Source organism: Nothoprocta perdicaria, unplaced genomic scaffold (genome assembly GCF_003342845.1).
Source record: "Nothoprocta perdicaria isolate Ctin4 unplaced genomic scaffold, notPer1 scaffold_50, whole genome shotgun sequence".
NCBI classification, from domain to species: Eukaryota; Metazoa; Chordata; class Aves; order Tinamiformes; family Tinamidae; genus Nothoprocta; species Nothoprocta perdicaria.
This window is the reverse complement of record NW_020455755.1, coordinates 175,082-186,597: the sequence shown is the minus strand read 5'-3', so window position 1 is coordinate 186,597 and position 11,516 is coordinate 175,082. Positions and strand designations below refer to the sequence as shown.

The following is an 11,516-nucleotide window of genomic DNA, read 5'->3' as shown; positions in this document are numbered from 1 at the left end:
ACGAACTAGAAATTGGTGTTTGTTTTTAACAAACTAGCTAATTAGGCATTTTATATTACTATTACAGTTGGAAGTAGAAAAAATTAAATAATCCATACTAGCTGTGCGAGAGCACAGAGTAGATATATCTGCATTTTAAATTATAATGGATGACTGAAAAGCAAAGGAGACAGCCTTTCCTATGTGCCTTCAGCCTGCATAAGCTCACCGGCAGAACAGAAGAACAGAATTTTTTTTATTAAACAGAGTCAAAATGTAAACCACAAATGTAAGTAAACCAGTGAGAACTAATTGCAAAGGGAATGTTAAGCACAGGTGAAGCAGAGAGGCATCTTTCCATCTCATGTCCAGCTGGGGGAGCTCAATGCTGGAGGATGAAAGACTGATGCTCTGAAGGGAGACTGCAGTGAGGACAGCTCAGCAACAATGGGAAATGAACACTCCTGTGAACAGACACTACGTGGGGAAATAAAACACTCGCATGAAGAGGCAGGGCTGCACCACAGCACTCTGTCATCCTCCTCTGCATCCCCCAGTGCGAGCCCCTCACGGTGACCTTGGGCTTTTCCTGGGACTCTGAAGGTGCTGCCATTCTCCCATCCTGCCACCCATGGATGCATATGGAACGCTTGTGTCCACCTCCATCCATGAGCATTGGCGAGCTGACACCACGGCAGCCCCATCTGAGCACGTGGCCAGCCCTGACAGGATATCTTTAAAGTCTGGGTGTCCAGGTGGGAAACGCTGTTGTCAGTTGCTGAGTTTCCCCCCTCCACCTCCTCTGATCCAAGACTCTTTACCTCATCTTTCATTCATTCTGAAAAAAAACCACTTTTCTGGTGAAATCTGTTAAAGGCCTCTCTTAACAAAGAATAAAATTTGAAACCACTTTCTATTCTTCATCCAGAGTAATGAGTAACTTTTATTTGTGTCAGTAGAGCTAGTGCAATTTCAGTCCCTTTTGTTAAGGATGAACTGAAGCTTCGTTCTGGAGTTGCATCTCTGTTCCCAAATTTAAGCACAAGTGTCTAGAAGGAGCCTTCTGTAAAACAAACAAAACCCAATTATCAGTCTTTTTAAAGAGATATTCACAGTTTTGCAGTCATCCTGTCTCTATGATGACATAGAGACTGACATACTAAGTAGAATAGCCTGAAGAATCATAATGCAAGTCAAATAATCCATGTAATTACTATGTACTTATTTTTGTTTGAGTTCTAATCAAGTGGAAAGTCTAGCCTTCTTTTCACTCTTCTGTTACAAAATCTATGTATTGAGTCTTCCCAACTACCTCCTGGGAACCAGTGTGTTGGAATACCAAAGAGCCTTACAATATTCTGGTATTCTAAATGTTAACTTTTACAGATATACTTCATCTGCAAAATATTGTTGCACTATTCCAGTTTGCCCAGTATGGAATAATCATGGACAACAAATTCTACTCTACATTTCACAATTTCTGCAGTACCTTCTTTTCCATCACTTGATTTTGGCTTCATCCTAGTATTTTGTAAAGTTGTCAAATGTAGACACTTGACCTGGAAAATAACAATCGTATTAGAGGAGAGATGAATATTATACTCAGCATGCAATTATATTCAGTAGGGGGTGACTGAGCCCCTGTGGTGGGACTGTAAGTTCTCTAAAGCTGCATCTCTGTGACAGAGAATAGACTCATAATATCTTTTTGAAAGAACACTATCAGCCTATAGAAAATAAGGAGAGTGCCAACGATTTTCCAGGATTTGACCTTAAAATTCATGTTACTTTTTCCTAACTCTATGGCAGGTTGTAGGCAATGAAGCTAGTCTTTGTGGATCTGAGCATAAATAGCTAACAGAATTAGACAATTCCATGCGTTATGGAGTAGATACACATACAGCCAGCATTTCATATGTAGCTCTGGAATAGGCCTTGGGACTTCAGACGATGTGTAGTGACCAGGTAGGTATGCCCCTTATTTAAGCACATAAGAGAAAAAGCCCAAAGTGTCACTGCTCACCTCATGTGTTTGGAGGGTTGAAAGTGGTAGGAGAATGTTGCAGTGGGCACAGGTGACCATCATATCATAACACAGAGTGTCTTTAAGAGCTTGAGGTGATGTGGAAAGCCCACTCCTTGTGGAAGAAGGAAAAACAACTTTCTTTTTCTTCTTTGGAGGTTTGAGCAAGGTTTTGGAGGTCAATGGCTGGTCTCTTTCTTTCCTTTTGAGACAGACATCTTTCCATGCCATTGCATTCTCAGAATTGGAAGAGGGAGACAGAGAGGAAGAAGGTTGAGAAGGGTCAGTGTTGGGTTTTGAAGTTTCCTGGCTGGCAAGAGCAACAACTTCCTTGTGGTTGGACAGATTGCTTTTCAGGCAAATATCTTTGTGTTTGTTCTGATCTTTGTACATGACATATTTGTTGCATTCCCAACACCACTCTGTTCGGCTGGCACAGCTGTTCAGGTGTTCCTGCAACTTGTTGAAGGGCATTTCCAGCTCGCAGATGCTGCATTTCATTGATCGTTCATGGCATTCCTGGGTCTGCACATGAACAGAGGAAATTAGTCTGAACTATCCATCAATAGTAAAAGACTAGATAAGAGGAATTAATCACTGTTTAAGAAAGTATCTGCACAGCCAAATAGAAGCATGGATTTGGCCTATTTAGGCTAGCTTTAAATTAGGTGAATGTGGGCAATATCAGGCAAAAGGGGAATCAACAGCAGTGAAGATGTGTTGTTATGTATAGGACAGCAAGAGGGCACAAGCTCACCTAGGAAATCCCAATACATGGCTACCAGAAGCAGGTGAAACTTGTTGTGGTCACTGCTTTGGTTCTCTGAAATGTTATAGAGGGGGGCAGGCTGCTCTCAGTTTTCAGCTGCAGCCAGTTCCTTTGGGTGTCTCTTCTTCAATTGCCTTGCTGCCAGCTCGCCCTTGATAGCTCCTATGCCAGCTTCTTGTGTAAGGAAGGATTTTCATTTTGCCTAACTTCCTTTTTGGAAAAGCAGGTAGTGTGAGTAGGACAGAAATGTCTTTGGGAAATTTGCAAAGAAGAGCAGCCTGACATGCCAAGGATGAGAAAGGAATAGGTTATTTCTTAAAATAGGATATCATAGCAGGCTGCATGAATAACCACCACAAAATATGCGTGTTTATAGGAGATTAGGCAAATACCAAAACAGTGCTACTGTTGGGAAGTTTCTCTGATGAGGGTCCAGGACAGGAGAGAGGGATTTATTTTTGTTGTTGCTCATGTTAGCATGACTCTTGGTGGCTGGACATAGGGGTTAGCTTACAGGATGACGATGCTCATTCTCTGCACTTACCTTGTGATACTCCAGCTGGTACTGCTGCATACTATGGTGACAAAGATCACATCTGACCTGCAAGTGTAGCGTGCAGTGGTTCATTGGGAGCACAACAGGATAGTCAGTGCTTTCATATAGCAATGTCAACTCAAGCTGCTGTGATGAGCTCACAATTATTTTCATCACAGTAACATACAAAGTTTTGGTAAATGTTTGTTTATCACATTTGAGTCATGTTGTTGAGATTTTGAGAACTATATCTGATGAGTCTGCAGGAAGATGTCATTCCATGCAGGGATCCAGTTCTGAAAGATCCCAATGTGAAATTTAAAAAAGTATTTAAAATTTTACCTGAGGTTTAATTAAGGTATAGGGTTGATATTCAGTCTAAATTATGATAGATGCAACAATATAGGAGGCATGCTAGTTTGTTGTTTGCCAAGAGACCTATTTATGTATTTTGTTATGCAAGTGAAATCAAAGGAACTGCTAAATCAAGGAAATTAGTAAAACAGAATAAAAAATTGGGTCTTTGTATTCAGGCTTCAAATTGGTACCAGATTTTGTGACTAAAGAATTATAGGAGTTCAAATATTCTTAAAGTACTAAGTACACAGGAACATACTTCAGAGCTGGCAGAGCTTTTTAATATTTGCAAGAGAAATCTGACAGAAGTGGAGTGTACCTCACCTGCTTATGTGCTTCTGCATGATGGTCTTTTATATCCTTTCGGGCAATTGGTTCATCACATTCTGGACAAAGAGTGAGAAACCGCAGGCAGTGGGCCTCATGGAGGGAGAAATTGGCAGCAGACACATCTCGTTTACTGCAGAGTACAGAAATGGAGTGCATGATCTCAGTGTGTCCCTAAAAACTGTGGATATATATTTGTGGTTCTCATTCATCTCTATGAGTCAAGTAGGAGGGTGGGCTCTGTTATGGAGGTTCCGCCATATTACTTATTACATATTATTACATATTACACTTCTGAAAGGGAAAGGGCAATGGCTAGAGGCTCCTGGTATAACTTTTGTTTCAGGAAGAGCTAAAGCTGCTTATCTCGTTTACAGCTTCAGAAGAGAGACACCTCTCTGTAAATGGAGACGTTTCTGTGCGTCACATGAACCATCCCCATATTCACACCTTTTGGCTCCCAATGAGGCAATTATAAGGTAACCCAGCCCAAGGACCTGCTCTGTTCACATAACACTGCCTCTGAGCCGAGAGGCACAGAGATGTTGTCACCATGCCCAGTGGGTTCAAAAAGAGGCCATGTAATTAGAAAGAGCCCAGCCTCAAAACAGAGCAGACACAGCAGTAAAGCCCCAAAGAGGGAGGTAAGCAATAAATGAATTTCCTCAGAGGAGGTTGCAGCAAAGAAATCTGCTTTAGACATTAGGAGAAGCTTCTCATGGTGATGATGGATGAGCACTGGGAAGGATTTCCTATGGGGAATATGTAATCTGGGTTAGCAGAGAGTTTTTAAAAACTCATTAGAGAAACATCAAACTAAAGATGTTTTAGGTAGCAGGTTCTGCCTAGGAATCTTATCAGTGTTCAGCAACTCTTAATTAAAAGATCCCCTATAATCTTTTAGAGATCTTCAGGCTCTCTTGGGCAAAGTGTAGTGATGGTTTTCTGATCGAATGAAATTCAGGTTAAGATTTATTGATTTTATTTTAGTTCAGAATATTTCCTTCCTTGCTATTGTTTGACCTTGTTATATTTGAATCTGTTTCTAATTGCTGTGTTTCACAGTCTTCCTTCCTATAAGAAGGAAGCTTGTAGCCTAGTGGCCTACAAGCTACTGGCTAAAACAAACCAGACTACGTGACCTCTCATAGCCTATTTCAGGCTTTTCTTCTGAGATGAACAATTACCCAAAAACTTTTGCATATTTGGGATACCTTGTAGATGAAAGCTTGCAGTTAAGGCTTTGTCACTTAGCTGCAGATGCAGCAACAGACAAGCTGTCTGTCTGCTAAACTATCTGTCCACTGACTCCTTTGCCGTCCTTTGAGAAATTGCTCCCAGTGACATTACATAAAAAGAGAACAAGGACTTTCCCTCCTCTAACATGGGAGAAGTCTATGCAAGGATCAAGAACCTCTCCCCAGGAAATAAGAAAACAGCATCTTTCAAATGTGAAAATAACTACAATTTTGTTGCTTAGTACTTGTTAGCTAGCCTAACACATCGCTTCTAGCACATGCCCCCTCTTGTCTTCTCTCCCTCTCTCTATTAAATGTATATAATATTAGGGATATTAATATTAAATCTTAGCAAACTTTTGACTATCACAATCCCCAGGAATGGAGACAGATCTCATACCAATTTTTGCAAAACTTGTTCTCTTCCGTCATTTTTTTTTTCTCTTTAGCCTTCTCAGGTTTTTTTCTTCAAGAGCTAAGAGAAAAAAAAAAAAAAAAAAGCACAGAAGTCTTGTGTAATCTTGTTCATTACCAGAATGTGTCTACGTGTGTTCCCATTTCCTAGGTCTGTTTAGGAAAAAGTATTTCTTTTTAAAGATGATAAGAGCAGAAGACGGATGAACAGTAGTTAGTAGTTGATCTAGGATGTCTAAAGAAAAAAAAAAAAAAAAAAAAAAAAACTGAAAGCGACTGTGGCAATAAGTCGGTCTCAAACAACTGCTCAGCCAAAAAAGCTTTAAGAGAGGAATATCACAGTAACTGATTTCTTTAACAGAAAGGCAGTTTTGTACCCTGGAACTGCCCACAGAGGAAGGTGTTTCCACTCTCCTTTTAGAGCAGGAGGCTGCTTGCTCAGGCAGCAGTGTCTCCCACAGCATATGGGGTGCATCCTCCCTCTGCCCACAGGCTCCCAAGGGCAGGTGAGCTCCAAATGCAGCCCTGCAGCTCTGAGGTACATGTAGTGATGGGACCCCTTCTTTCTCATGGATCCTCGGAGGCTGTGGGCAGCCTCTAAATCCTGGCCCCTTTCTGCCAGCACCCCGCACTGGCAGCGTCACAGTTAGCACCACCACCCGTCAGACCCGTGCATGGTGACTGGTCACTGCTGTGAACTCACCTGCACTAAGGCTTTACTCATAACCGTGGCATCGTATTCCAGCAGAGGCAGGCACGAGAGAAGAGGGCACACCATAAGGCACGACCAGGAATGAAGCCACCTGCAAGAGGCAGTGTGGTGAGAGAGGCGCCCAGGCAGCAGCCGCGCTGGCGGCTCGGCCTGTGGCAGCCTCGCCGCTCGCAGTGTCACCATGGCCATTGTTATCTCAGCCGCCCATGCTAGTCTCAGCTGCAGGACTTTGGCTGCACCTCCGCTGCCACCGTCATCCTAATGTCTGGCCTTCCATCTCTGTCATGGTATCTTGGCCTCCCCGAGGTGATGCTGGCCTGCCCTGCTGAGAGCAATGCCTATGCCATGAGGAAAGCCAGCTATGGCAGAGAGGGAGTCATCACCCACCATCCCCACTGGGGAGAAGCCTAGCAGTCCTCCTCTGTCCTTGCACCATATGTCCCACCAAGGGGCTGCACATACTTGCCGCAGATGACACCTGGACCCCACTGTTTCCCCAGTGACCCTCATAACCCTTCAGGACAGTGTGAGCAAGCTGAAGCCTCCGGCCTGTACTAACTAGCTTTGCCCTTTCTCTCTGCGCCCTGGGCAGATGTGGCCATGGATGGGAATGACTGACTTGCTATCAGAGGCTGCAGTTGCAGCAGGCCCTGCCTGTCAGTGGATCACAGGAGATGGATTGACTTTCTCAGCCTGTAGAACAGGGACAATAGTTCTACTTGGCAGAACTATTAGGAAAAATAATTCAGTAATATTTGTGTAATGTAATGTCCTATATTAAAGATACTCTAGGTGTTACTCGGAGGCTGTCAATTTGGTATGGTTTATTCTCCAACCTTAAAACCCTTCTCTGTATACCATTTTTCTCTGGGAAAAATAAAAGTAGAAGAAAAAAAAGAAGTCCAATAACCCATGTAGACCTGAAATAATTGGTATTTTTGGCGGGAGATACTGTAACACGAATTATGTAATGAAGCAGAGAAAAGGCTTTTGAACAAATATGTTAATGAGATGGCAGCTAAAGGAGAGGATTACAGAGTTTCCAATTACAAATAAAAAAAATTAATGTGATTTTGTTTTAGTTTTGCTATTGTGGTCACTAGCCTGCTCAGTATTTGGATGTGCTTTACGGCTTCATGCCATCTATAAGGGATAAATGTTGTAGCGCAAGAAAGCCTGATCACACGCTGACTAAGAAAACCCCACTGACTCAAAATTCATAATGAGGGCTTTTATGTAGAAAGTTGCTGGGCACAAGGATTGTACTGAAAGAACTGCTCGTTCAGAGTCTCAAAAGCTTTTCTTGGAAAAATATCAGATGCTCCACTGGGAACTGAGTGAAGAATACTCCTAAAGCAACAGTGAGCAGGCAGCAACTGTGAAGATACTGACTGGAGGGAAAACAGAAGGTAAAGAAACAGTGTTGTTCACTGAATGCCAGTAATAACTCTTTCTATCTGAACCCCCCTGTGAACCTTCCAGTGCATAATGTTATTGTACAAGACATCTTTTAGGCATTTTTTCAAGCCAAGCATCACACAGAGGTAAGATCTGAACTGCTTGTTTCTTAAGCGTGATCTTTAAAAGCCTAGGTAGAGGATTTTTTTGTTTTGATTTGATTTTGGCTAAATACTAGCATGTCTCAGGATCAGTTGTTTGGCTTTTGTTTTTCTCTGTCAAGCATTGGAGTTCTTACTGTCATAATTTTGTCAAAATTTTGTATCTCTGGGTGCTGCAAAGAGCCTGCAACATTGTAAATAACACTTAAAAATAAAAAAAAAAAAATAAAAATAAAAAAAGAGGGGAGAGAGAAGATTTTGTCTTTACCTAGCAGTTATCTGGGTCAAACAAATTGCTTTTATGCAGTCAGATATGTTTGTAATCTTGTGGTTGGTCAGCATTTGAATTGGAGATGAAAAATATTTGTATTTCTAACTAAAGTAATCAACTGCTAACTGCAAAACCTTGTTGCCACAGGATATTTCTGTCCAGAGAAAACAGCAGCACCTGGGGTCATAGACTTGTAGCAGATGTGGGATGTCAAAAACCACAATTTCATGGAAATGAGCCAGACTCTAAATTCTTTCCAATTTTATTGTGTAGCCCTATGAACCTGGAATTTCTCTTTCACCAAGAGACTTCTAGTCCCTGTCCACTAATCCAAATGATATGTCAGCCTTTAAGTGGTCTCTTGCAGTGTCCTGCTTTTGAGTGCTCATATCACTTAGAAATTACATTTTTGATGGTTTCTCTTCATTCTGGTACAAGAGCAAAGATCACAAGGCTCTGCATGTGGCCTGATAGTGCTGCTAAGCTCATCTACAAACTTGCTACGTCTGAAAAGAACAGTCGTTACTGTTTCAACCGTCACTGTTCTCGCCCTAGACATAACTGGCCCAGCCTCTGGTGCAGGCTGTGGTGCTCACTGAACACTTCATTGCACCTATTCAGATCAATAACTCAACCGAAAACATCCTGCTTTCTTCACCAAGTTAGTTTTCCGCCAATTCAGTGAGTTGAGGAAGGGTTCCAGTAAACTTCAGAACCAGTGGCTGGGAAGCAGTAGGAAATCCAGGGCCTATTGGCATGGATGGGACCTGTCAGTGGCAGCAATTAGGTGGGCTTGGCTCTGTTGCTGCATCACGCCCTGAGGAAATCTGTGTTCTCCTCCCATCTCTGTTGCATTTTGTGTGATACTGAGTGTGTCAGCACACCCTCAGGCTTTAGTGTCGCGATCTATGGAATAGAAACGAAAGTCAAAAGCTTTTCTGAAACTCATTGGTCATCATTCCTGAAATGCTTTTAAGTCCTGGTGGTTATTACGGTGGAAAACTGTCTGCAGAGCTGCGAATGGGAGCAGCAGGGGCTGGTAACACGTGAAAGGCCTTAAGAGATTTGATTGAACTCTCAGTTCTCCTTGGTGTCACCGCTATGCCTAAGTCTCCTCATAACACAAATATTGTCTTTCTTTATAAAGTGATTGGAAGTTTACTACCAAGAAGAACTCTGAGAGCAAGATCCCATTCAATGACAAGGTATCAGAATTAAGTCCAAAAGCAGCTACATGTTTCAGTTTTCAAATGGTGTTTGCACTAAAAGCTGTTTCACTTACCACCTTTAAAGAAGTAGATAAAGGCTGTGAAACCACATATTTCAGTTTTGTAAATATTGTTCTAGTCTCTGCTATATTCGGAGCAACACTGACTAGCGGGAAGGATTTTTCTCTTGAAGTCCTGCAGTTAGTGTTCAATTACTGTGAACTGAATTTCAGGCTGTGGGAGATTTTTGTTTGAATGCTCTTTCTGAACCCTCTAAACCTTCTCCTGCTGGAGGTTTTGTGAGCATCGTGGTCCTTTGCAGCTTCCTTTTGCCTGCCTGTCAGACTAGTTCCGGAAACAAGCAGCCAAAGCTTTGTCCTCCTTTCAGCCCCTTGGCACACTGATGAGGAAGTTCATGGGCAAGTTACATGAAAGAGCTGCTGTCCCTGTAGTACTCTCTGATCCAGGCAGTACCAAATGTATCTGAGCTGTATGTGCAGATCTGAGGAGGATGCAGAACTACTGGAGGGCTTGCCAAACTGAGAACAGATTCTTCACCCTTCTCTCTCCTGGAGTGTGCTGCATCCTTTGAGAGCAGTGCCCAACCTTAGCCTGCATCATTCCTGTTCCTCCCCTATTTCATCCCATCATTGTCTCCCTTTCTTTCATCTTGACTATGCATTGCACAACTTTTCCACCTTCTCTGAAAGCAGCCTTTCTCATTTTTTTCCCTCAATATTCTTCTTTTCTGGTTATGTAGCTACCCTTCATACCAATGAAGAGTGTACTTCAGCCTGACTTCCTAGTATGCAGTTGCTTGTTCTTTTCGTGCAGCATTTTGATGTGTTCCATATTGCAAACATACTTCTGATACCATGCTGAAGGCAAACTTGAAATAACCTGCACAGTTTAAATAACAAGACAATAGATAGTATCTGCACTGGTCTCTTAGGTAAAGTTAACCTTAGCACAACTCCTTTAGAGTTAACTCATTTTCTTTTTCAATAATTTGTTGCGGTGGTGTTGAATAAGGAGCATTTCTTCATTGGAGATTGGCAACAGGAATGCAAGTTTTGGCTGCTTCCCCACTTTCTGCTGGGCTTTACACTGGTGTGAAGTTCCTGCTGTGTTGGTAAGTTACCCAGAGGGATTGCTGCTAAAGGTTCGGCGACTTGGAATCTGCACAGATCTGGTTAGCTACTCTGAGTGGACATGCATTGCTTTTACAGACAGAACAGCTATACTAGAATATCTTGTTTTGAACCATCACTTACACCCCTCTGGTCAGATGAGGACAAATAGTGCAAGCTGTAGCCAAAGCTCCCTCATTATTTGTTGTGGGATCTGAAATTGGGTCTTGGTAAGATTCTACTAAGAGTTTGCAGGATCAAATTGTTGAGATGATTCCTACTGCCATCAGTTTCAGGGGGCTGACCAAAAACATACACAAATATCAACAGATTCTTTGTCTTTATTCTACTTTCTCATCTCTTCCCTCCAGGCCACCAGCTGTCCCTTTCTGCCCTTCTGATTGGGCTTGCCATCCCTTCAGTAGTGCTATCGCTTCTGGCTGTGTCTGCCCTATAGACCAAATCACTGACATGGGTAGGATTAAATATAATTTTTGAGTTAACCTTTCATGGGTTATCTTTAACCCAGGTTACAGACACACAAACTCTCTCAAAACAATGGGCTGTGAAGCACAGCCATGCATGCCTGCACAGACCTTTGTTTTGGGGAGAACCCTGCTGTAGTTTTAACTCTCCAGGCCCCTCAAGGAGCTTGTTCCTTCCTCACCACTGCTTAAATTAGTGAGAGGTCCTCCTCTGACAAAAGGACATCTGATAGTTCCAGTGCAACAGAAGCCTTGTGCCAGCACCTTAGTCCCCAACAAGCACTATGAGAGCTGGGTAGCAGCAACTACCAGAAGCACTATGAACAGGGAGGATTTCCTTAAAACACCCCTGTGGCTGGAGCAAGAGAAAGGTCCTGGTTGAGAGGGGGCTCTGGGAGTAGGACTAGTGTCTGTGAAGCAGAGGGGTTCCTGAAGGGATCGCAGGGCAACACTGAAGGAGCAGAGAGGTGGTCCAGTGTCCTCTTGGGGTTGGGGTCCAGACCACTGTC

General features: G+C 42.7%; 1 protein-coding gene and 1 long non-coding RNA gene across 2 annotated transcripts; one reads left to right on the top strand and one right to left on the bottom strand.

The window, feature by feature from the left end:
* Window positions 1–1,394: 1,394 nt before the first annotated feature.
* Window positions 1,395–5,660, bottom strand: XAF1 (XIAP associated factor 1). The gene is made up of 5 exons (XM_026047877.1): window positions 5,629–5,660; window positions 3,988–4,123; window positions 3,316–3,372; window positions 2,003–2,527; window positions 1,395–1,538 (listed from the first exon to the last, which is right to left on the bottom strand). Exons 1-5 carry the CDS (start codon window positions 5,658–5,660, stop codon window positions 1,395–1,397), a joined length of 894 nt encoding a protein of 297 aa, XP_025903662.1.
* Window positions 5,661–7,772: 2,112 nt separating this feature from the next.
* On the top strand, window positions 7,773–10,515 carry LOC112954711. Its single transcript, XR_003250766.1, has 2 exons — window positions 7,773–7,898; window positions 10,425–10,515. It is a non-coding gene; the product is annotated as an uncharacterized LOC112954711 (long non-coding RNA).
* The last annotated feature ends 1,001 nt before the right edge of the window (window positions 10,516–11,516 follow it).

Excerpts from the sequence above, each read along its gene's own strand:
- XAF1 (XM_026047877.1), bottom strand. The coding sequence starts at position 5,660 with ATGACGGAAGAGAACAAGTTTTGCAAAAATTG. Across the intron at positions 4,124-5,628 it reads AACAAGTTTTGCAAAAATTG|TAAACGAGATGTGTCTGCTG; the intron begins GTATGAGATCTG and ends TGTACTCTGCAG. Across the intron at positions 2,528-3,315 it reads ACCAGCTGGAGTATCACAAG|ACCCAGGAATGCCATGAACG; the intron begins GTAAGTGCAGAG and ends GTTCATGTGCAG.